Genomic DNA, 25,853 nt, shown 5'->3' with positions numbered 1-25,853 from the left:
ATTGGAAAGGTTGGGTCAATGCCTTGGGAAGACCGTAGTTGGAGCAATGAGAGACCATTTAAATTGATGATATAGGTTGGAGCAAATCTCTCCTATATGGTAATGAGTTAAGAATAAGGACAATGAAGAGGCAAAGCAAAATAGCAAAAACTTATTTCAAAATGGCACCTAGACAATCGGTTCCAAAGAGAGCTCCTCGCTGTACAGCTCTCTTTGGCTATTTCCTCCCATCCCTTGTTCTTTCTCATCTTTTCTTTGAACTATTTTAAGTTCTCCAGGCTCTAATATTGAAAGCATTTTAACCTGAGATTCAAGTTAATTGCCAGTTTAGATGACATGTGTATTAATTTTAAATACTGATCCCCTCCCCTTGTCATCTCCTTAAAGATCTGAATCTTTTCCAAAATTTAGTTCAAACTCCCAGGCTTGTCTGGATATCAATAGCATACTTGAACTTGAACTACATTGGACTAAACTGTAAGAGTTTATTAATTTGCAACTCTTCTCCCACAACTGTGACTGAAAGATTTCTGCCTTCTCTTCTGCATTTCAGCTTCATCATGTGCCTGGCCAGAAACTGAGTTGAAATAAACTTCTGCTCCTGGAATTTAGAGCGACCTAAACATTACCATTGTATGTTTTGACCTTCAGCCAATTCTGTACACTTACTGAAACTTCATTCACACCAAAATTATCTCTATCAGTACGTCCTTTGATACTCTACCCTCAAATGTCTCTGGACCTCGGTCATTGTACCCATTAAAAATTTGGATGGTCATTAGTGCATTCCTGCTGATGTATATAAATATTATTTTACACTTGGACATCTGACTTTAACTCTGGATGTTCACCTAATGTCTCCAATTTGTTTCCCATTTACTATTGGATTTTGCTTTGTAACCACCTATCTATGTACTTTGTATTTTCCCTGAATCTAGTCATGTGCACATTTGCAGCTGCTCTGGATTTGAGCCAAACACTTACATTTCCCCTTGCCCTGAATTTACATTTTTTTTTATTGTTCCTGTCTCTCCTCATTCCCTCTCCTGAGTTCACTTTGTTTATTGGACCTTCCTTAGCCATATTTTCATTAAACTACTTGCCAACAAACTTCTAATTCTGATCCCAGTATTAATGGTTCTTTCTCCCCAGGTAATGTTCTGTCTCTCTTTTCAAATCTGTAACCATTGTTTCTCAATAACTAACCCTTAATCCCCCATCAGCTCTGCAAGTTATCACTCTGTTTCCAGCTTCCCTTTCTTCTCCCTAGCCCTTGAATGAGGTGTTGACACCCATATCAATGCCCATGTTTCCCAAGATTCCATATTTGAATCCAATTGGATTTCTGACCATGCTTCTGTCATTATACTGAAAACATTTGTGAACAAAGCCATAAATGACACCTTATTTGCCCAAAGCAAACGATCCTTTATGTCCTCCTTGGTCTGTCCACAGCCTTGACACTGATGATTTCTCTATGTTCCTCAAATGCCTTCCACAATCATGTGGCTAGTTGTGCTCACATAGTTCTACTTTTGTTTATAATAGCCAAACTATTACTTGCAATAGTTTCTCTTCCCACTCCCACATTGATCATTCTGCTATTCCCAAAGCATCAGTTGTTGGATTGGAAATTCTGAAGGAACAGGATATTCTGAAAGGAGGCGGTGAGCAGCCAGAGGTTGTGGTCCATGTGCATACCAATGACACAGGCAGAAAGAGAGATGAGGTCTGCACAGGGAGTTATGTAGGAAGTTGGCAAGCAGGACCTCTAGGATTGTAATTTCAGGATTACTTCCTGTGCTATATGTGCTATATGCCAGTGAGGCTTGGAATAGGAAGATAGTAAAATTAAATATATAGCTAAGGAGCTAGTGTAGGAGGGATAGCTTTAGGTATGTGGGTCATTGGGATGTTTTCTGGGGCAGGTGGAACCTGTACAAAAATGACAGATTGCACCTAACTGGAGGGGGACTAATATCCTGGCTAGGAGGTTTGTTACTGTCATATGGGAGAGTTTAAAGTAGTGTGACAAGGGAGTGGGAGCCAGGATGTCAGCAAGTAAAATGACCAAGGAGGAGTTTGAGACTAAGGCCAGTAAGACTAAGAGGAAGAACAAACAGGGAGAGGTTACTGATCATAGTGGAACTGACAGTCCACAGCCTTGACACTGATGATTTCTCTATGAGGGGCATTTGTTTTAAAGGTTTTGCAAGATGGCCTGATTAGTTAAGTTAGATCTCATGGAATTCAGAGTAAGTTTTCTAATTGGTTACAAAATTGTCTTTATGTTTGAAGACAGAGGGTGTTGTTTTTTGGACTGGAGGCCTGTGACCAGCAGTGTCCTAAAGAGATCGGTACTAGGTCGACTTCTGTTTGTCATTTATATAAATGATTTGCATAATGATAAAGAAGACATGGGTAGAACATAGAACATTACAGCGCAGTATAGGCCCTTCGGCCCTCGATGTTGCGCCAACCTGTCATAACAATCTGAAGCCCATCTAACCTACACTATTCCATGTACGTCCATATGCTTGTCCAATGACGGGTAGTAAGTTTTGCGGATGACACCAAAATTGGTATTATAGTAGACAATAAAGAAGATCATTAACATTACAAAGAGATCTTGATCAATTGGGTTAATGGGCTGAGGAGTGGCAAACTGAATTTAATTTGGATAAAAGCGAGATATTGCATTTTAATAAAGCAAACAATGACAGGGCTTATACAATTAATATTGGGTGATTTTGGAGAACAGAGAGATCTATGGATTGAGGTACCTAATTCTTTGAAATTTGTGTCACTGGTAGACAGGATGGTTAATAAGGTGTTTAGCATGCTTCCTTTCATTACTCAGATCGTTCAGTGTAAGAGTTCGGACATCATTTTGAGGTTTTACAGGACGTTGGTGAGGCCTCTTTCAGAGTACTGTGCACAGTTCTGGTCATCCTGTTTTAGAAATGATATTATTAAACTGCAGAGGATTCAGAAACGATTTACAAAGATGTTGCTGAGAATGAAGGATGAGTTATAAGGAGAGGCTGGATAAGCTAGGACTTTTTTTTTACTGGAGCGTAGGACGTTGAGGGGGATATTAAAGAAGTTTATAAAATCATGAAGTTTATAGAGAAGGTGAATAGCAAAGGTCTTTTCCCTAAGTTCAAGACTAAGGTGGCATATATTTCAGGTGAGAGGAGGAAGATTTAAAAACGATATGAGCGACAACTTAAATTATGCAAACAGGTTCATGTGTGGAATGAACTTCCTGAGGAAGTGGTGGATATGGGCACAATTATAAAGTTTAAAAGACATTTGGATAAGTACATGAATTGGAAAGGTTTGGGGCAAACACAGGCCCATTGGACTAGTTTAGTTTGGAAACTTAGTCGGCATGGACTAGTTGGGCTGAAGGATCTATTTCCATGCTGTATGACTCATATGATTCCTGTGTACCCTACTAGTCAGTACAAGCCACTTTGAAAAAGACCTGTTTATTCCTCCTTTGTTTTCTGTCAGCAATGAGTTCTCAATCTATACTCTCAATCCCATGTTTAGCTTTACCTGCTAATCCCTTAAGTAGAACTTTTTCGAAAGCATGTTAACAGCATGGAGCTAAAATAGTAACATGAATTTACTGTTAGATTAAGAGAAAGTAATGTATCTTTGAAGTGATGTAACTATTAAGTAATATGCATCAACCTTTTACTGTTCATCAAGAATGGGTTTAGCTTCTGTCTAAGATATCAAGTGGGCATCTTTTCCCACAGGCTATCAGTATCACCAAGAATGATCATTGGCCGTGAATCTACCCAAGATATGCTATATCATATCTAACATTGAGATGGCGACTGTAGTGAAGACTATGGCAGTTATAGCATGCTGGCAGCTGTGACCTCCACTACTTCCTATTAACAGAAACCAAACATGACTGTTTCCCTTGAGCTGGTTAACCGAGTCGATGTCAAAGAATATGAGATTTTACAGCGTTGCTGTGCAAAAGCACAAAAATAATTCTGCTTTCATGCTACAAAGCTAAAATTCTTTTGTTTTGTTATATTGTAGGACCCGTAATTCGAATTAACACATGGATTGGACCAACTGGCCATGGAGACCAATGTCAGACAGTTGAGCAGTTCTCATCAGGACAGACTGCAGGGACTTGTCATTGTGAGCTCTTCTTGGAGGATATTCAGACTGATGAAGACAAACTTAATTGCAGTCTTCTTTCTTCAGAGTCTACATTTATGCCTGTAACCAATGCAATGTCTCCTCTTTCACCTTCCAGCGATCTAAGGCTTCCGGGAGATATCCTGGCTGTAGAGACTGATGTTATGTCATCATTGCATTTGGAAACTGGCGATATGCATAAGGACAGCGATGATCAAAAATATCAGAGGGCTGCAAGAAGAACAGAAAACTATGGAGGATGGATGGAAAAAGCCATCGATAAAAGTAAAGAAGGGAATGACAGCAAATTGTTCCATGTATCCAATACAATCAAATCATGTGTAAATGTTGGTTCAAATGTAAACAAATGCCTAGAGTCAGCTGCATTAACAAAAGAGCACAGTTTGCTGGATAACAGATTCCCCAAACAGCCACAAATGGAAGTTGACCAGAAGCTGCTGGGAGAAGACTCAAAGCCAGATAAATCTGGTTCATCTGTAACAGTTGAGCCAAATCCAGAACTTCTAAATAAAATTAATACAGCAGCCATAAAGATTCAAGCACTCTGGCGAGGATTCTATGCCAGGAATTGCAATAAGAAGGGGAAGGAAGTACGTTGTGAAATCCGGCTGCGTAGGATGCAGGAACATGTACAGTACTTGACTGAGGAACTAATCAGGTGAAATACTTGAGAGGGAGGGGTTCGTTTCTCTTTTTGAGAATTCTGATTAAATATATCTTAATTAATCAATCTCAGATTTAAACCTAAGAATTGATCTAGCATGAATTGCTATTTGTAGATGAGAATTCTATCACTGTAGGTGTAGATCTATTTCCTAACTTCATTGTTGAAAGGTCTGACTCAAAGTTTTAGACAGTGCCTCTGAGGCTTAGTTGTCCTAAGGTAAACTCTGAGGCAAAAGTGAGGACTGGACATGCTGGAGATCAGGCACCATCTGAGGCTCAGGAAGGTCAACGTTACGGGCAAAAGCGCTTCATTAGGAATTCCTGATGAAGGGCTTTTGCCTGAAATGTTGATTCTCCTGCTCCTTGGATGCTGCCTGACCTGCTGTGCTTTTCCAGCACCACACTCTTGAATATAAATTCTACAACTCTATGTAAAAATAGTACCTTTCTCCCTATCCTGTCTATTCCATTATTAACTTTAGAACTCTGGTCATATCACCCCTTTGCCTTTTAATTTTCAGAAACTTAGTTTGTGTAATCCTCCTTTGTAATTTAGCCCTTGGAGTACACGTTATCATTTTGGTAAGTCCACATTGTAGTCCTTTTGACATTAACGTACCTTTTCTAATGTTTCGTGCCCAGAATAGTTCATAGGACATGAGCACTGGACTAACCAGAGCTCTATGTTGCTATAGCATGACTTCTACTCCTGCATTTCTGTCTTCAATAAGCAGTGGTTAATGTTGCATAAACCTTTTGGATCATTTTCTGTGTCTTTTCGTGATATTTAAATGAGATGTACCTGGATTCTAAATTCATTTTGATTCTCCATTGTTCCTCACTTTTCATTCTTTGGGCAATCCTAGAACATATAACAATACAGCGCATTCCAGACATCTACCATCCTTTGTGTTTTTAAAAAACAACTTGCCTCATGCATTTCCTTCATTTTCCAGCTCTCACCTTAAACCGATGCCACCTAGTATTTGATGATCAATGTTGAGTTGACAAGTTAGATTCAAAATTGACTTAATCATAGACAGCGGGTACTTGTAGAAGGGTGTTTTTCTGATTGGAAGTCTGAGACCAGTGGTGTTCTGTTAGGATCATTACTGGGACCTCTCTTGTTTGTAATACATATAAATGATTTGGATAAAAATGTAAGATGTCTGATTAGTAAGTTTGCAGACAATATGGAAACTAATGGTGTTTTGGAAAGTGAGGAAGGTTATCAAAGGATCCAGCAGGATTTGTATAGATTAGTTGAAAAGTTGGGCAGTGAAATGATAGGTGGAGTGTAATCCAGACAAATATGAGGTGATGCATCTTGGGAGGTCAAATGCAAGAGAAAAATATATAATAAATGGCAGGACCCTTAGAAGCATTGATAATGAGGGGAATCTTTGGGTGTGAGTCCATAGTTCCCTGAAAGTGATAACATAAATGAATAAAGTGGTTAAAAAGGCATATAACATACTTGCCTTCATCAGTATGAAAGTCACCAAGTCTTGTGATCATTGTATAAAAGTATTAGTTAGGACACATTTGATGTATTGTGTTCAGTTCGAATGGCCACACTACAAAAAAGATGTGGAGGCTTTGGAGAGAGTGCAATGTGATTCACCACTATGTTGTCTGGATTGGACTGTATTAGCTTCAAGGAAATTTTTGACAAACTTGGATTATTTTCATTCAAGTGTCAGAGGCTGAGGGACAACCTGATAGATGTATATAAAATTATGAGAGGCATGGATGCAGTGGATAATCAGAGTCTAAGTGAATGAACTTGCATTTGCCTACACTGAAATCTATTTGCACAGTCACTTAATTAATACCTGTATACACTTATGCTTGCATTTAATCTGCTTACACTGATTCTGATGATTTTTGAGTCTTCGTAAATTTGGGTATGTCACTTTTTCCTCCCATCATGTAGGTCATTAAAACGTTGGTCAATTATTGCAATCTGAAATAGATCCTTGCAGAGCACTGCTAAACACTGCAAAATACATCTTGTCACTTGAAGTAGTTGGTCTTTGTTGCTGTTCTCTGTCCCTACGTGAAATTTTCTAACCAGGTCTGTAACCTGTCTGCAATGCCACGTTTCAAATTTAATTAAGTTTTTTTTTATGAAGAGCATTACCAAATATCTCTTGAAAGTCTGTACGAGTCACGCCAAGGTTTGCAGAAATCTAGCCCAGCGTCTAGTAATTTTCCAACAACTGATACTGGATAATTGGTGCATTATGACGTGTTTTCCTATTTCATCTGTCTTGAAAAGTACAGTAATTTGCAATTTTCCAATGTAACAGATGGATCCCAAATCAAGTTCACTTTGGAAGACTTTCACCAGGTTTGTAGGTAACACAAGAATAAATGGGAAGGCAAATGGTGAGAACAATAGAGTCTGCAGAGGGTCATAAAGCAGTTAAGTGAGTGGGCAAAAACTTGGTAGATGAAATATAATATTAAGAAATGGTAGGAAGAACAGAAGAGTTGAATATTTTTTCAATAGAGAGATTCCGTACAGTGGGCTTTGGATTATTTATGCATGGATCACAAAAAGCTAGCATATGTGTTCCATGGGTAATAGAGAAAACAAATTGACAGCTGGTCTTTTTCAAAGGAATGGAGTGTTACAATAGGGAACTCTTGCTAAAATTGCACAAGATGCTAATTAGACCACAGCTAGAATAGTTTTGTTCCCCTTGTACAAAAAAACAGAAATTGCTGATGAAACACAGCAGGTCTGGCAGCATCTACAGGAAGAAAGCAAAGTTAACATTTTCAAGTCTGGTGATTCTTCTTCAGAACTTTCCCCATATCTAAGCTAAGATATTACTGGCATTAGAGACAGTCCAGAGATATTTTAGTACATTCATTCTGTGTATAGAGGGATTTTCTTGGACATGTGAAGAATAATAGAAGACCTTATTAAAATATATAAGATTCTGAGGGAGCTATCTAGCAGATGCGGAGGGATTGTTTGCCCTTGTGGGAAAGTCTATGGCCAGAGGATATAATCCGAGTAAGGAGTCACCCATTAATACAGATGAAGAATTTCTTCTCTGAGTACACTGAATCTGTGGAATTCTTTAACTTGGAGAGGTGTTAAGGCTAGATCGTTAAGAATATTCAAAGCTGAGGTAGGCAGATTTTTAGTTGCTAAGCATCAAAGATCATGGGGATAAGGCAGGAAAGTGGCACTGAGGATTATCCGTTCAATCATGATCTCATTGAATGGTAGAGGAGGCTCAAGAAGCTGAGTACCCTATACCTGCTCCTTTGTCTTATGGCCTGTAGTTAGGGTATATGCAATATGCTCATCTAATTTCAAATCCTGGGATGAAAACCTCTGGTATTAGGAACTTGACAGTTAATGCATTATTTTCTCGATGTATTATTTTGCTTACATTAATTTTATTAAGTTTGGTGTTTCATATATTATGAATTTCACTGGGTGTGCCATGTTGTGAATTTTGCATTAATATTTAGTAGAGGAAAAGGAATTGTTCAGCATTTCTTATTTCATTGGCAAAATCACTGTTATCGATTTTGAAGGGGCTCTGAATCTCTTAAAAGTGTCTGAATCTTTAAAGGGAAATATCGCTGAAGGGGAAGTGAGAAAAAGTATTTTTCTAACTTGCCTTCACTCTCTTCCCTCATCAATATGTCCTAAACGACCTGCATACTCTCCGTTATACTCACTACTTCTCGAATACGTGCTTTCCAAAAATGTTTCAATTTTGTTTATCTATGTTTGGACCTTTGTAGATGGAGGAAAGAATATGAAGAAGAACGTATGCAGAGGATGGTGCAGGAAGAAGCTATAAAGTTTTTATGGAACCAGGTAACTTTTCCTGATGCTTGTGGCTCAATGAGATTGCTTATCCCAAAAATAAATGAATTTATTCCCAATACATAACTGTTTTAAAATTGAATATTGTTAATGAAGGGCATATTGCACGTATTCATATTTCCAATAATCAAAGAGTATCAAAAAAGGAAACATTTAGACTAATACACTATTAATATTTCCTTGAAGAAGGACTTGGATAATGCAGAAGCTTGAGATAGTTACCTTAAAATAGAACTGTCATGCCCAGTAAAAAGCATACATACCTTAAAACATGGTTTGTGTCGTAGTGGAAGCATCTGGATCTCCCAATATTTATTCAAAAACAGACCCTGATAAACTCTTAAGATTGCTGCCAAGAGGTGTCCGGTGAAATTTGCAACTCAAGACATGATTCTGCAAAGTACCAAACTATTATAGTGATTGGGAGTATTCTCCTTGAACTGATGTGTGTATATATACAGCATTCCTTGTGGAATTTCACGCTTGCTACTGTCGAAATCTGAGGAGAGAAGAGAGCTTCTTCAAGGAAGGTATCCTTGCAAGAAAATTTGCAGTAGGTTAAAATCTTCGAGGAGATTTATCTTCGATTATCTTAATTATCTTTGATAATTCCTGAAGAAGGGCTCATGCCCGAAACGTCGATTCTCCTCCTTGGATGCTGCCTGACCTGCTGCGTTTTTCTAGCAACACGTTTTCAGCACTGTTGAAATCTATCCCAAAACACTGGCACCATATATTCCTAGGTGCTGTCTCCAAATTTACAATGTAACAAAGGAGAGCTGACCAGGCTAGTTACCCACAGCTTATGAAAGACTATTTTCACTTTCTATTGAATGTCACTTCAGCAACACAGTAACTAAATAGTCGACGTTCTTGAGCCCCTTCACCTGTTGACCAATTTTCCTGCTGGAAAAAAACACACTTTAAACTCATCATTTGTTTTTTTTTCAGAGTTCGTCTTTTACTCATTTACTGTTGTGCGTCACCCACTATGAGTAGAATATAATTACTGTCTGACAAATTAACTTGGGAAGTTTCCACTGTAAATGCAGATGTAAGACTTTACAATAGCAATACAAAAATTTTAAAATGGGGTCTGAATTGTACCTCAGGCTCTGAAAACAAAATACTTGAATGTTAACTCCCATGCCCTACACCAATGAAGTTTAACTGGTACATTACAAGGCCTTTTTAAAATTTCCAAAGGCCACTATGTATTTATGTCTCTGTGGCCACTTATCTGGTCCATTTTGAATCGAAGGTCGTCCACATTAATGTATAATCTTCTACTTCCCACATAATCATTTTGGCTCTAGCATGACGTTCACCATTATCTATACTCCATCTAAAGTCACCAGACATGGTTACGATTGAGGAGATGGAGATCTGTAAGCAGTTTCTCACTGAGGTCACAACAATCCTGATGGCGCAATGTCTGAAATCTCTCTTCTTCAATACCTTTATAATTGGTCTGATTGGCAGTATTGATACAGCAGCAATGGTCCTATCCAATCCATATTCAGTAGTCTTTCCTGTTTTCAACATGCTGCTCTTTATAACTTTAATAACCCCAATAACGCTGTCTCTGCTCTATTCCCAGAGGCCTGCATCAATACCAGGATCTGTTTAAAGACTCCAAACAGAAAACTATTCCACTTGAAGAGAACTTTTTTGTTTCCCCTTTAACATGAATACTCCATGTTCAGAGCTGCCAAACAGAAATGATAGGCTGATCCAACCCCACTGCAATTAGCTTCCTATTTACCCTTTGCTCCTTATTTAATTCCAAATGGTTGCCACATTACAATCAGGAAACCAAATAATCATCTTTCTGAATACTCACCAGCCCATAATGGTTGAGGGGAAATTACACAAATCCAATTACAGGCTTTCCCATCAAATGGATCATCCCACAGTTTGGAGATGGGTTTAAAATTTTGACATCTGACCCAACCCAACCCAGTCATTCTTGAGTGTTAGCATTCAGCCCAATAAGTAAGTGATTGGAAATTAATATTAAATGTGCAAAACATATGTATATGCATTTAATCTTATGGATTATTAAAAATATCTATTTAGATGGCAGGTTTTCATTCTATTGTTCTTTTCATCTTTGATGCAGGTTCGGACCCTACAAGAATGGCAAATGTGCATGACGCAGAAGCAGAATGGAGTATTGCAGCCTGACACTAAAGATTCCATTTCCTCTCAACATACGTTTATCCACTCATCTCAATGCATGCCACAGTCTCCCCTCTTGAATAACCACCTGAGTCCAAACTCTGGACAAGATACTCACTTGGGCTGTTCATTGCAAGAATTTCCCGATTCTGGCTTTCAGTCATCAGCCATCACCCGTAATTGTCTCCAAGATTCCCTGAATTCTCATCGTAGTTCTTCAGCAGGGAGCACGAACACAGTTGTAGAAGTCCCCTGTGTTATTACAAAAGACAGTGAGTGTTTGACTGAAGAGCTTCAGGAGCCAGACGCCCTTGATTCCAGTCTCACACCCAGCAGTAAAGAAAATTCTGATAACAGTGAACAGGACAACAGTCTTATACAGCAGTATCTTAATTCATTAAGGCAACTAGATGCTGAAGAAGATGAACCAAATTTTAGCAGGAGAATAGAATGCAGTACTATGAACAATGTTCATGATTCCCTCTGTGGTGCTTCAGTGCAAATGTCTGAAGATTCTAATACCAAGTTTCCAGAGGTTTTCTGTCAGGCACAAGAGAGTGTCATTGAAATTGACATTGTGGACTGTGTAGATGTGCAAGGAAAAAGTCACGAGCCAATTCTGAAGCATTGTGTAGATGCCAATAACTAATAACTACAGTCAGTTAGGAACAGTGCAAATAAAATCATTTTCTGACTAGATGCATACTTATGTGAAAGCAATATTTGAAGGCATAGAAATATTCCATATGCTGAAAATGCTACATTTGAAAATGAAATGTTATCGTGATAATTATGATACCAATTTTCAGAAACTTTGTTAGGATTTGATTTAAATGGAACACTATCATTTAATTATTTAGTTTTTTTCTTGTCAACATTCCAGCTAACAATGATTTGCAGCCCCAGTATCTACAATCTTAACATTTTTGAATGGCTTTTACTGTTCTGAAAAAAGGATTTCCTCTCTTCTGTTGGTGTACAGAGCCATTCAGAATTCCTGATTCAAAATTCACACATCCCTTGACACCTCCTCTCAGCATGGTAGCACAACCAAGATTATTGCATTCCAGTATCATTGGGGTTGATTTCACACACCACACTAGTAAAACATATGTAGCAGCAATCTAGAATGTCATTAGTTTGCCAATTTGTTTCTGTTTGTAGCCTTTATTGGTCGAAAAATATTCTTCTTCATTGCAAGAAGTTATTTCTGTGTGTGAGACGTTGCTCTTGTTGGGCTGATTTAGCACTACTCTAAGAAAGGATTAGATTATTGACAGATTTCTGCAACCATAATTTCTCTCCATTCTAAATTATCCTATGTTAGTAAACAGTTTTTATGTCCCAAGGATTCTAATTTATGAACAGTTGATGGACAACAGAAAACAGTTAATCAAAAGCAGAAACATTATATTTTAGTATGTATTATGGAGTTTTTTTAAGAAAAAAACATGAAACCATAAGCAGTTACGAGTGTGCATTGTTTTACTATTGTGGAATAATTTATTTGTCCTTCCTTGGGAAAGAGCAAGATTTATTGGAACTTCAAACCAAAAATTGATGAAGTTGACGAGATATATTGCAAATATGGTTCTGAGATGCAAACCATTTGGTCTCCATTCATAGAAAAGGATGTAATGAGACATTACTTTAACCAGCTTATTGCCCCTGATCATTATTCCATAATTCTTCATGTGTCTGTGAGCATCCGGTGAAGATAAAACCCAGCCTGGATTGTGATGTCAAGTAATTTACCAAACTTTTGTTACCTAGCATCACTTAGAAAATTAACTTTGACTTGTCAAAGCCTGGAAAATATATCCTGCACTTTGCTCTGCTATCTGTGATGAGGTGGAGCAATGAATTTACTGGAGAATTACTTTTGTGAAATTATAGCAGAAATAAAAAGCAACACAGATTGGTTTTGCCTTTACTATTAGGTCTTGTTATATGTAACTGTGGTTTGGAGCAAATCCTGTTGAGCTTCATTACACATTAGATATGTGGCATGAAACAAGCTACTGATCTGAGAGCTATTTGCAATTGAACTGAAGAAAATACTACTAACACTGAAAAAAGTTAGATTCCTTACTTGAGTGATTTATCGTTTCATTTTCTGTAATGAATATATAAATGCTCATGATGTTAGGATTATTGATAAAATGCATGATACATATATCTTTGATACATTCAAGTAGTTTCTATTGACATTTATGGCAAATAATAACTAACCACTAAAATATGCACATAGATCTTACTCACAAATATTACAATTTTCAAATAAATTGCATTTTACAATGGCAGCATAAAGAAAGAAAATAGTATCTAAACAATTAAGTGACTATTTTACTTTAGTGTAACCTAGACCCACCTATTTTTACTGGCAATTTTTACACTTTTTCCAAATGTTGCAAAGTTCTTTTTGACCTTTGTTAGTTTTGGTTCACGGATGTATATCCCATCAGAAATATGAATTTAAAATCTATGAGCCATAATTGTCTGTGCCATATGTAAGAATTGTTAATCATAAGGGTGGGGGGGGGGGTGGAGAAAAGAGTTAGGAAGTGAGATGAGCAAACTGTTAAGTCACTGAGAATTCACAGTCTTCCATGTAGACATTTTTGTGGTATTATTTTCATTGGTTTAACCTGAAGGGTTTTAAAATCTGGGTCAAATTTGTTTATTCTTGGAGCAAAAGCATAGTCTTCAGATTTGTGCATACTGGAGTTAAAATTCTCTGCACCATCCACTGAAGACAAAAATTACGATAATTCAATTCCATAAAGGTTAGTGTCTCTGCAAAACAATCTTTTTGCAAAATTAAAGTAATTTTCACCTTCTTTCTGCCATTTTTAAACTTAGCTTAAACACTATAGACTTTTAATTTTTCTATGTTTATTGGGGTAAGAACTTGAAATGCAGTTATTTATTATTCAAATTTAAGTTATCAGTATAGTAATAAACTTTTTTAGACATGATGGCTTTTTAAAACAAATTTATTTTGTGGTTTACTTAACTGATTTATCAAACTGAGCAGCGATATTAATCTTCATTTGTTCATAAGATTTACTTAATACAGTCAGCTATCTATTTTATTTGAAACAGTCCATAATCTAATGTTTTAAAACAGCTGATGAGATTTACAAGCAATTCAGGTTCACAAACAATTTACAGAATTACCTTGTACCCTGGTCTCAGATTAGATCTTTAAATTTAGTCTGTGTATGTCTGTCATATATACAACTTTATTACCTCCTCTAAGCAATCTTTACCATGAGTTATCTGAAGTTGTTTGTTGTTTTATAGAGATAAGATGGGGGAAATTAACAGTTGCAGCAAATTGAAATTAAAATGCGAGTTCCATCAGCTGAAAAGCACAAATGAGTTACTGTTTTAGAAATTCACTTTATGATGATGGGTCTCTACTCAAAATATCAACTTTCATAAATTTTAGGATTCTCCCTTTTGGCATATTAATTTAATAATCAAGGGAGAAACAACTTGATATTGAGTGAGTGGAATCTGGGCCAAAAAACTGCAGATGTTGAAAATCTGAAACAAAACCAGAAATTGCTGGTAAAAGTTCAGCTGGTTTGGCAGCATCTGTGGAGAGAGAGAATGTTTTGGATTCAATCATCCTTTTTCCTTGTTTTACTTTATGTTCTTAATTTCCCAAAAGATTGACAAATTTAGCATACAAGCTGATAAGTCAGTCCATTCACAACATGACCTCAACATTGAGACCAAAGTCCAAATTATCGCTTGATGGAAGTTAATTATGATGAAGGGATTAGTTGGAACACTCTCTCTCTAGAGTCGAATGCAACAAAGTTAGTAGACTTAAAGAAAAACTATTCTTGATCTGAATTGTGGCACAATTTAACCTTGAGCAATTACAATACAACCTACCAAATTTGGGTGCTGTTTAACCTGACCAGAGTGCACACGCTTTCACCCAAAAGCTTGTCCCAATTAAGTACAGATCAAGAAAATTATTTTGTATGAAAGTGTAAACTATTATTTCTATATTTGAATGGCAAGATTGTGGCCTAGTTTGTTTACGTTATATTTATTTGAATATTTTCATACTTTTTTTGTATACCAGTTTAAAACTTAATAAAATGAGTTTCAAGCATCTGAGTAAAAGTTTGAGAAAGTTTATCATTTGTCATTTCTCTTTTATTTAATTTTCACCTATTGTGTGATTTGGAATATTTCCTATATTTACACAACAAATGGAAGTGTTAAGAATTTAAAGAATTACGGTAGGAGTGTGAAATATTTTAATTCTATCCACTGGAATAGAAAACAGCATTGTACTGGAGACTTTAACTTTCAGTTAAATAGTCAGCTGCAGTGTCTCAGCCTCATTTAATTGAATTGGAGTGGTGATGAAATTTACCTGACCTTTTTCCTGAGCTGTACGTAAATACAGTGTTTCAGCTGGGAATCTGGCACCATAAGGAAACAGCTGAGTCTCGAACTGCTGGAAGAAATGTGGTAAACTTCAGCTACTGGAAACCTGAAACAAGAACAAATGGCATCGAGACCAATTAAGTTAAATATTTCAAGTGTAGACCCAATCTATTATTTCTTATGAATAGCACTTTAAATGAAACAAAGAAAGAAAGGAAAAAAATAACTTGCACACAAGATGAGAGCTAAAATCATCAAAGTATTAAAATGGAACATGGATGATTAACATGATACTGTAAGGAGACTTCATTAAAGATATTTAAGGTTTAAAATATGCCGTTTGAACTCAATCTGAATGACCTCCGATATCTTCCTTGAGGTATAAATGCATGACACTTGCATGCATTCAAAGAAAATGTTACTGCATTTATGTTGCCTTTGGGTGCAATGTATTTGTTTAACATGGGGCCAAAAAAATAATAGTTTTGCTCACTGGTGCCACAAATTTGAACTCAAAGCTATATGCATTATAGGAAAGCTGTCAAGTACAGAAGAGAATGGAAAGAAGATTTTGCTTTAGTTGATATATGTGAGAAAATCAGAGAAACTAGATATAATAGATTACCCAAAACTGACAGACTTTTGTAAACTTTCAAGAGAGCCACTGAGGTGATGAGTTCAGCTTTCTTTTTCAGTAGCGAGTTATGATGTGGAATTTATTACCTGAAAGGATTTAGAGGCAGATTCTTAAATGGATCTATGTTGTTTTCTTCAACTACACCTTGTCAGAGCAATGCCTCATTCTACACAGTTCAATTCTGCACAATTCTCATGATTTCCCTGGAAATAAAGGTCTGTGTTTATCCAGACATTCCACTTTTCTTTCGAAAAAGATTGCATGAGCTATCATTTGGAAATTATTCATGCACATAGTTGAAAATTAAACATAGTCCAAAGTGTTTCTGAGGTCATGTTGCTACTCTGGGGAATACACGAACCAAAGAATCATCAAATCCCTATAGTGTGGAAGCAGGCTCTTGTGCCCATCGTGTCTACAGTAGCGTTCTGAAGAGCATCCCAACTAGACCCACTCTAGCCTTGTAACCCTATATTTCTAATGGCTAACCCACCCAGCCTGCACATCCCTAGACACTATGGGCAATTTAGCATTGCCAGTCTACCTAACTTGCATATCTTTGGATTGTGGGAGGAAACCCAAATAATCATGGGGAGATTGCGCAACCTCACACAGAGTTTAGCATGCATGTACCTTGAAAGGCAAATGGAAGAGGGAAATATGTGTGCAAATGAGTACATTTGAAAGAGGGATTCTCTTCACCTGAATGGCTGCAAGCAATCTTAAGAGGTTTGTTTTTCAAGCTTCCCTGATGTTGAGTCCAATGCTGGGTGCAAGTTACTGGGGTTGAGATGAGGCCCATAGTTGGGATAGGAAGAATCAAATGAGGCCATTTTGAGTTAAGGTCAAACAAAAAAAAACAACAGTTACGTTTGCAAAGTGTACATGATAGACTCAGAATAATGGAAAGAAAATGAGGAGCAAATATTTAGTCAAGTAGGAGTACTAAAATGAAAGGGCAATAATAGTTGAGGACTGCAACTACGCAAATATCAACTAGGAATCAAGCAATTTGAATGGTACAGACAGCACAACATTTAAGAAAACTTTTTTTAATCCCAGTAAGTGTGATGCCCAACAGGAGAGGGTGCAATTCTAGGTTTTGACTTAGTAAATGAATCTGGGCAGGTTGATGAATTAACAACGGTTGACAATTTGGGAGTGAGTGATCATAATACAGTTACATTTATCATCATTATGGGAAAGGAGAGAATAGGAGTGAAAATTGTAAACTGGGGGAAGGCAAACTTTACAAAGCTGAGGGCTGATCTGGGAAAAGTGATTACAGCTACTTGAATCATGACAAATCCATGGAAACCTTCCAAAAGTGAGATTCTACAGACATAGTGTCAACATATTCTTCTCAAAGAAAAAAGGGTGGTTCAGCTAAATTGAGAATTGTTGCTTCATTTCTTGAAATCTAAACCTAGAATTGTTTCCTCTCTTGTTGGGTTTGTCAAATGGTGGCAAAAATAGTATTCTTAAATGCAGTTTAATTTGTGCCTTCTGTGCCTTTCACACTTCGTTGATATTTGGGTAGTTGAAGTCCTCTGCCATTATTGCTGCGTATTTTTGACTCAGAAATTTGCCTATATGTTCGTTTCTAACTCAGAAGCTTATAGAGTAAGATAAAGCAAATGAAGACAGTAAATGACAATCTGGAAAAAATTGTAATACTTCAGGAAACTTTTAGAGATTTGTGAAATATATAGGGCTGAAGTGGAAAATGAAATTCAGAAGGCAGAGAGGACATGAATAAATATTAGTCAATGAAATTAAGAATGTCCAAAGATATTTTACCAGGCCATTAGAAACAAGGTGATGATAAAGATACAGGCAAGGTACTAGAGGATTGGAGATTTCCCAACTTAATTATTCATAAAGGGTACAGGGGATAGGCCAAATAATTATAAGCTGCTCAGTCTGACCTTGGTGGTGGGCAAATTACAAGAATAGATACTGAGCGTGAGGATTAACTGTTACTTGGAGACGCACCTGTTATTTGGGGATAGTCAGTATGTTAAGGGAAGGTTGTCTGACTAGCTTGGTTTTTTGAGGTAGTAACAAGGAGAATTGGCAGTGCAGTGGGTGTCCTCCACATGAATTTTAGTAAGGCATTTGACAACATCCCAAATGGCAAACTGTTGAGAAAAATTAAAGCCCAATGATTACAAAATAATGTGTTGAGTTGGATTCAAGATTGACTCAATGACAATAATAAAGGTAGTGGTTAATGGATGGACTTGCAAGTAGAAATCAATTTTCAGTAGTGTTCTACATGGCTTAGTTTTGGGTCTCATACCTTTTATGTGTCTCAAAGCTGGTCCTTTTTTCTAAAAGCTGTTCCTTTTCCCAAGTATAATATGTTCTTGGTTTTTTTCAGAGGGAACACAAACAGGCCAGGCTCTCAAACGGCTGCGTTTGGTAGAGATAAAAGGCCTTTTTGCCTATATGTAAACAGATGAGTCTTCAGGGCAAAGTGTTTATGTTTTTAGAAGCAACCTGTATAAGTCAAGAGGGCGTGGCCAGCTCTCTAGCTGCACAGTTCAGTCCAGAACTAGTTAGGGAGTTCAGCTGTGGAGCTGTGTGGAAAAGGCTGCTAAACTTTCTCTCCTTCTGCCCTTCTAACTAACCTGTAAGCTTTTGTTTTATTTTTACTATGTTTAAGGGGATTTGCTTTTTGGGACTGTTGTGTATATTCAGAACAGCATAATTAAGTCTAGTTTGGATAGACTGAGTTCTGTAGGGGTTCTTTATTCTGTTCTTTGAATTTCATTGTGTAATTTTGTGAATAAATTTTGTCCGTTTTAAAACCTAGTCGTCGACCTAGTTAATTTACTCCAGGTAATTTTCACTGTACACTTACTGAAAGAAATTGCAAAGTTACCATCTGGGCTGACAGCTTAAGAATGTTTTGAATGGTCTGGCTAGTCCACAACATATGTTATAAATGATTTATTCTTAAATGTGATAGATCTGATTGGGAAATTTGCAGGCTACATAAATTGGGGTAGTTCATATTGAAGAGAATGACTATTAACATTGGAAGTTTTTAATTATTTGGTTGAGTGAACAGAAATGTGGCAATTGGAATTCAATTCCGAGAAGTACGTAGTTATGTATTTGGGAAGGACGAAGATAACAGCAGAGATTCCTGAAGGTGGAAAGATAAATAGAGAAGGTGGTAAAGAAGACATGTGGAATTCTTCCCTTCATTTGATGAAGCTTTGAATACAAGAGCTGCAATGTAATGCTAGAACTATTTAAGACACTGGTTAGGCCACAGCTTGGGTTTTATGCTCAGTTCTGCCTTCCATGTAATGAGTGACCAGAATTGCTTTATAGCGCATGCGGGGGAGATTTACAAGAATGTAAATCAATAATTGTCGATATGAGCAATACTGGACCGGCTAAGTTTGTGTTCCTTTGAACAGAGGGAAATTAAGGTGACTTAATTGTGGTGTGCAAAATAATGAAGAGCTTGGATGAAGTGGATGACCTGCATTTCCTAGTGGAAGGAAAGGTGAGCACAGATTTAAGGTGATTGGTAAAAGGGTTAGAATGGACTTGAGACAAAGCTTTTTCACCCAAAGGGTGGCGTGTGCTTGAAATTTAATGCTCAGAATCTGTCAATTCATTTAAAGGAATGTGAATTTTTATGTATAGCTCTGTAACCCACAAGGTTACAGATTGGGTGCTAGAAAGTGGAATGAGAATATGTAGCTAGTGCAGACATGATATGTAGAATGGCGTTCTTCTGTGCTATAACCTTTTTGTGGTTCTATGATTCCACTGCTATTTATTTCAACCTTTTTGATGGAAGGCATCATTCTATTAGCTTCACAATTATACCAGTCCACTAGCTTTCAGAGGTTACTGTACATGGAGCTGTTAATCCTTCTGTTCCTCTAAAGGTCCCAGTTTCTCATCAATTAGGAAATACTGGCTTAAATTCTCCAACTCGGCAAATTGCATAACATCACCTGCCATTTAAATATATATATAAAGCATAATATTTGGCTTGATGTCCTAAATGAATTAATGTCAGTGGATTAATTTTTTATTACTGTCTTTTCATTTGTCATCTAAAAGGAGTTAGACAGATCTAATTGTGAGGGTGATGTGAATGTGAGTTTAAAAAAGTTAGAAGTTTTTTAAATGGTTTGAAACTTTAGGGAATGTGCATGAACAGTGAAAATATCAGTTATTGTCAAACATTTTAAGATCTGTACCATCTGTAAGATAGCATTGTTCTTCTGCATTTAGAATTTTAATAGTTATTCAACTAATATAAAAGATTTATGTGGCTTGAGTCACTATCAATCATCTTCCCTTATCCAATCTCCCTTATATTTATATGACTTCTTTCTAGGAACCTCTTTGTGTGGCTGTAATCATTACCAATATCATTCCTTTGCTATCTTGCAGATGAGTCTGCTCCTACAGTGAGGGAGATATGCAGATCGCCAATGTTTGGTTGAACCAACTGTTTTGTGGCCTTGAGTTTATTCACAGTGAGCAGCATGTCACTTAAATATTATTTTGCAATGTTTATGTTTAACCCTGTCACTAGTTGAGGCACCAACCTTCAACTAATTGAAACTGTAACTGGATCTGCACCTGAAGATAAAGTGGGATTAGAACAGGTGCCTAGTTTTGGTTTATTTCTTTTCCTTCTGGCTGGCAGATTAGATAGGCTGAATGGCTACTTCCTGTTCCATTTTGAATACTATTTTCAAAGTTGATCTTAACAAAATGTTTGAAATAACGTTTTGACAAACATAGCAATTGGTCTAAAGTGTTTAGTAAATATGTTTGTGCATGGCTGAAATTGAATGAAAAGCTTTGTTATGTTTCACTTTGAACAGATTGTTATGATGTCCTGTGAGTGTGGAAACCGTAATCTGGAGACACGTTTGCTGCCTTCTCCCTCAGCTTTGAATTCCCTTATATTGCTGTTGTTCAGGGGTTATCCGAGGGCACAGCAACATTCTTGTTTGAGTTTTCAGAGGGTCAATTACCCACCTCAGTGAGTACACAAGCAGAGATCATTGAACTAAATGATGTTCAAAGAGGTTGCATTTCACCAAGGTTACAGTTGGATCCCCTGGCGAAATGTTGAATGATGATCTGGTGCTGAACTCGAGATGTCGCACTGTCTTATCATGGGCAATGGACGTCACCACTGCACTGCTATCTGTGACTGGTGGCATATGCAACATTTCACAGTTGCTGTAACTGTTGCAATTGGTGTAGGTACACCACAATAAGGAGTGAAGTTCAGGATTTTGACCCAGTGACAGTGAAGGAATGGCAATATATTTTAAAGTGAGATGGTGAGTGTTTTGCAGTTGAACTTGTGGATGGTGATGCTCCCATGAATATGCTGTCTTTGTCCTTCTAGATGGTAGTGATCGTGGGTTGAAAGATGCTGGCTCAGAGGCCTTTCAGCATTTTGGAATTTCTACAGTGCTCCTTGCAGATGATGGACATCATTGCTACTGAGGGTCGGTGGTGAAGATAATCGATGTTTGTGGATGTGATGGCAATCAAATATGTTGCTTTGTCCTGAATGTTATGAAGCTTCAATGTTTTTAACCGTACTCATCTAGTCAAGGGGTATGTATTCTATCACAGTCCTGATTTATGGGGAGGAGTTGGGGACTCAGGGGTCTGTAACTCAGAACAGCATTACTAGCCTCTGACCTCTTATAGCCAATGTATTTTCAAGGCAAGTCCAGTTCATTTTCTGGAAAAGGGAAATCTCAGAATGTTGATAGAGGGGTTAGAATCAGTGATGGTCATGCCTTTGAATGTTAAATGGCATCGGTTAGGTTCGCTCTTGTTGGAGATGGGCATTGCTTGGCAGTTGTATCACTTGTCACTTGTCATTTCAAACCTTGACAACAATGTGTTTTTGCTGCATTTGGATACAGACTACTTCAATATCTGATGAGTGAAGAAGAATGATGAACATTGTGTAATCAACAGTGACTATCCCCACTTCAGACCTTGTGATAAAGGGAAGACTCTTGTTGAAGCAGCTGAAGATTGATGTGCCTAGGACATTACCTTGAGGAATTCCTACAGAGATGTCCTGACATGAAGTTGACTAGCCTCCATAAAACACAACCATCTTCCTTTGTGCTAGGTATAATTCCAACCAGTGGAGTGTTTTCACCTGACTCCTATTGACTTCACTTTGCTGAGTCTCTTTGATGCCACCCTTGATTACAAGCAGCTTTTGATATCAAGGTAGTCACTTAACTCACCTCTAGAATTCAACTCTTTTGTCCATGTTCGAACCAAGGCAGTAAAATGGTCAGAAGATGAGTAGTCTTGGCAAAACTCAAACTGAGAGTTAGTAAGCAGTTTATTGCAATGTAAGCTGATTGCTATGACCATGTTTGTCCTGATACCATGAAACTGCATGGAGTCCAGAGTGAATTTTGAGGAGTCCCAGAACAACTATCTTCTGATTGTACTCCATAATGCCCCCACCTCTGCTGGGACTTTGTCTGCAAGTACAATTCAGTGAGTATGACTATGTCAGGCTGTTGCTTGACTAGTCTGTGAGAGAGCTCTCCCAATTTTGGATTAGCCCCATATGTTGGTCAGGAAGACTTGACAGGGTTGTTTCAGCCAATGTCTTTTCTGGTGCCGACATTGATGACAGATGATTTTGTCCTGTTCATTCCTTATTTGAGACTTTTAATAGTCATGACCTGTTAAGGCCACAGCTGAAATATTTTACACAGTTTTGGTCACCACATTACAGGAAAAGCATAATTGCTGTGGTGAGTGTGCAGAGCAGATTTAGAATAATGTTGCTGGGGTCAAATTGCAGGAATGAGAATGATTGAAATAGGCTAAGTTTGTTTGCCTTAAAATAGAGAGGCTGAGAGCTGACTTTATTCAGATGTGAAAAATTATAATGAGCATAGATAGGATAAACCTTTTACCTTAACTGGCTGCACAGATTTAAAGTGAGTGGTAGAAGGATTAGAGGAGATATGAGGAAACATATTTTCACCCAAAGGTTGGTGGATAGCTGGGATTCACTGCCTGGTTGGTGGTTTGTTGCAGAAAATTCCACAAACTGGCAATCGCTCTACTATCGTCTGATATATATCTGCAGGGAGTGACCTATAGAGAGTTAAAAGCTGTCATGCAAGCTGTAGTAGGAAATTCCAGTGTATCTAAAAATAACATGCTGAAGACTCTAAACAAAGATAGTTATACTTTTGTATTCAGTTACAAGAAATTAACATATACCAATTAAGAGATATACCGTTAACGAAATCCAATGTTATTGATTAGGCTTTTTTCACATGTAGAATAAAGGTACAATTAACCAATAATTACATCCATACACATAACTATAGTAAAATACAGTTAGTATGAAGGCAAGAACATACTGTCTGGTTCATTTGCACTACAGGCTACAATTTGTTTTAACATAACAATTTTCTGTGGCTTGAGTCACTATCGATCATCCTCCCCTGTGCGATCTCTCTTATAGTTTTATGACTTTTTTGTGTAAACATTAGCTGTAAACATTATCTGTATCATTCCTTTGCTATCTTGTAGATAAACCTGTTCCTATAGTGTGATGATTTGCATAATTCTCTATGTTTGGTTGAACTACCTGTTTTGTGGCAGTTTATTCACAATAAACAGCACGTAATTTACATATTATTTTACAATGTTTATTTTTAACACTTTCACTGGTTGAGGCACCAACCTTGAACTAATTGAAACTATAACTGAATCTGCACCTGAAGACAAAGTGGGATTAGAACAGGTGCCTAGTTTTGGTTTGTCTCTTTTCCCTCTGGCTGGCAGACTAGATAGGCTGAATGGTCACTTCCTGTGCTGTACATTTTCTATTGTTTTGTGGTTCTAATTCAAATACCTCCACCATAAAAATATTCACTGACCTCCACTTCCACCTCCACTGTCTTCTGAGTTAAAAATCACCCAACACCAGGTTATAGTCTAACAGGTTTATTTGGAAGCACAAGCTTTCGGAGCGCTGCTCCTTCATCAGGACGTCGTGGAGAATAAGATTGTAAGACACTGAATTTATAGCAAAAGTTTACAGTGTGATGTAACTGAAATTATATATTGAAAAAGACCTGGATTGTTTGTTAAGTTTCTCATCTTTCAGAATGTTGTGTGGTTTTTAACTTTGTACACCCCAGTCCAACACCAGCACCTCCATATCATCGCTAGTTTTAAAACAGCGCTCACTTGTCCCGGATTTACCCACTCCTTTGACATTTACCTTGTCAATAACATTCTGAATCTTATACACTTTGATCCACACACAAATACCTAAGTAATGACACAGATTAATAAGCCTCAAAAACTGAACATTGAGAAGAAATGTTAAACATGTGTAGAACTTTGGGCCCACTTTGGTGGTCTCATTATTAAAAGGATGTGGATGCACTGGAGAAGATGTCAAAAGGATCCAGAGACTGACTTTTCACACCCTGTTGACATTAGGAACAGAGAAAAGTAGGGCCTGAAAATTATCAGGCTAAAAGCTTCCAGAAGGTTTTTCCCAACATTAGCCAATTTCTTCTTGGCCTCCCATCTGCAGGAGTTGGGGAGTATGATCAACTGCCTAGAAGTGGTTACCCAGAAGCACTGTATGTCAGTGCTTCAGGTCTGTAGAACCTCACTTCTTGCCTGGATAGGATTGCACCTATAAGCTGCGGCTGTTGGTCAAGGCCTGGCTGCTTTTATTCTGTATTTTAGATTAGATTAGATTAGATTTCTTACAGTGTGGAAATAGGCTCTTCAGCCCAACATGTCCACACCGACCGGCCAAAGCGCAACCCACCCATACTCCTACATTTACCCCTTACCTAACACTTCGGGCAATTTAGCATGGCCAATTCACCTGACCCGCACATCTTTGGACTGTGGGAGGAAACCGGAGCACCCAGAGGAAACCCACACAAACATGGGGAGAACATGCAAACTCCACACAGTCAGTTGCCTGAGGCGGGAAATGAACCCGGGTCTCTGGCGCTGTGAGGCAGCAGTGCTAACCACTGTGCCACCGTGCCGCCCACAAAGAGTAACCCACCCAGACCCATTCCCCTCTGACTGATGCACCTAGCACAATGGGCAATTCACTTGACCTGTGGGAGAAAACCCACACAGACATGGGGAGAATGTACAAACTCCACAGTCAGCCAAGGCTAGAATTGAACCTGGGACCCTGATGCTATGAGACAACAATGCTAACCACTGATCAACGAAACAAATTTTCTTCTTTAAAAAATTTAACAAGTGCCTGAGAGCATGCCTTGCAATTATTTACTACAGCAGTTTGTGCTCCCCTGCAGCTGGAAGACTGACCATCCAGTTTTGACAGCCCTCCATCCACCTTTATTTTGCAAGGAACCTGTGTACATGCCGATTAAGGAATCACTCTGATCAAAATTTCAGGTCAGTGATTGCTTTCTCCCAGGCTTCGTTTGGGACACGTAGAACTGTCTTGCCTTCTGTTACCCACAGGCTGGGTGAAGACTAAGGGAAGAGCTGATAGTATTACTGTAGACTTGAAAGAGGTTTGTATTTTTGGGCAAGAGCAAGAATTAGGTGCCATAAAAAAACAACCAAAAATGGGATGGTTTTCTTGACCATATATGGAGGAACCAACGAGACAGCATGCCATTTTGGACTGGATATTGTGTAATGAGAAGGGAATCGTTACCAATCCAGCTGTGCAAGATCCCTTGGGGATAAGTGACCATAGCATGATGGAATTTCTTATCAAGATAGAGAGTGAGACTGTTGTTTCGGAGACTGGGGTGCTGAGTATTAATAAAATAAACTATGAAGATGTGAGGTGTGAGTTGGCCTTGATAGTTTGGGAGAGTTACT

The 25,853-nt window shown here is 37.8% G+C and overlaps 1 protein-coding gene across 1 annotated transcript in view; it reads left to right on the top strand.

The window, feature by feature from the left end:
* cep97 (centrosomal protein 97) overlaps positions 1 to 11,633 on the top strand; it is a 47,754-nt gene extending 36,121 nt beyond the window's left edge. The window contains exons 9-11 of the mRNA XM_060833658.1: positions 4,066 to 4,849; positions 8,632 to 8,707; positions 10,839 to 11,633. Of these exons, the coding sequence (XP_060689641.1) occupies positions 4,066 to 4,849; positions 8,632 to 8,707; positions 10,839 to 11,546 (1,568 nt within the window). The 3' untranslated portion in view covers positions 11,547 to 11,633. The remainder of the gene's footprint in view (positions 1 to 4,065; positions 4,850 to 8,631; positions 8,708 to 10,838) is intronic.
* The last annotated feature ends 14,220 nt before the right edge of the window (positions 11,634 to 25,853 follow it).

This window comes from Hemiscyllium ocellatum, chromosome 12, assembly GCF_020745735.1.
Source record: "Hemiscyllium ocellatum isolate sHemOce1 chromosome 12, sHemOce1.pat.X.cur, whole genome shotgun sequence".
NCBI lineage: Eukaryota > Metazoa > Chordata > Chondrichthyes > Orectolobiformes > Hemiscylliidae > Hemiscyllium > Hemiscyllium ocellatum.
The sequence above is the reverse complement of the archived record's forward strand: the minus strand, read 5'-3'. Positions and strand labels throughout refer to the sequence as shown.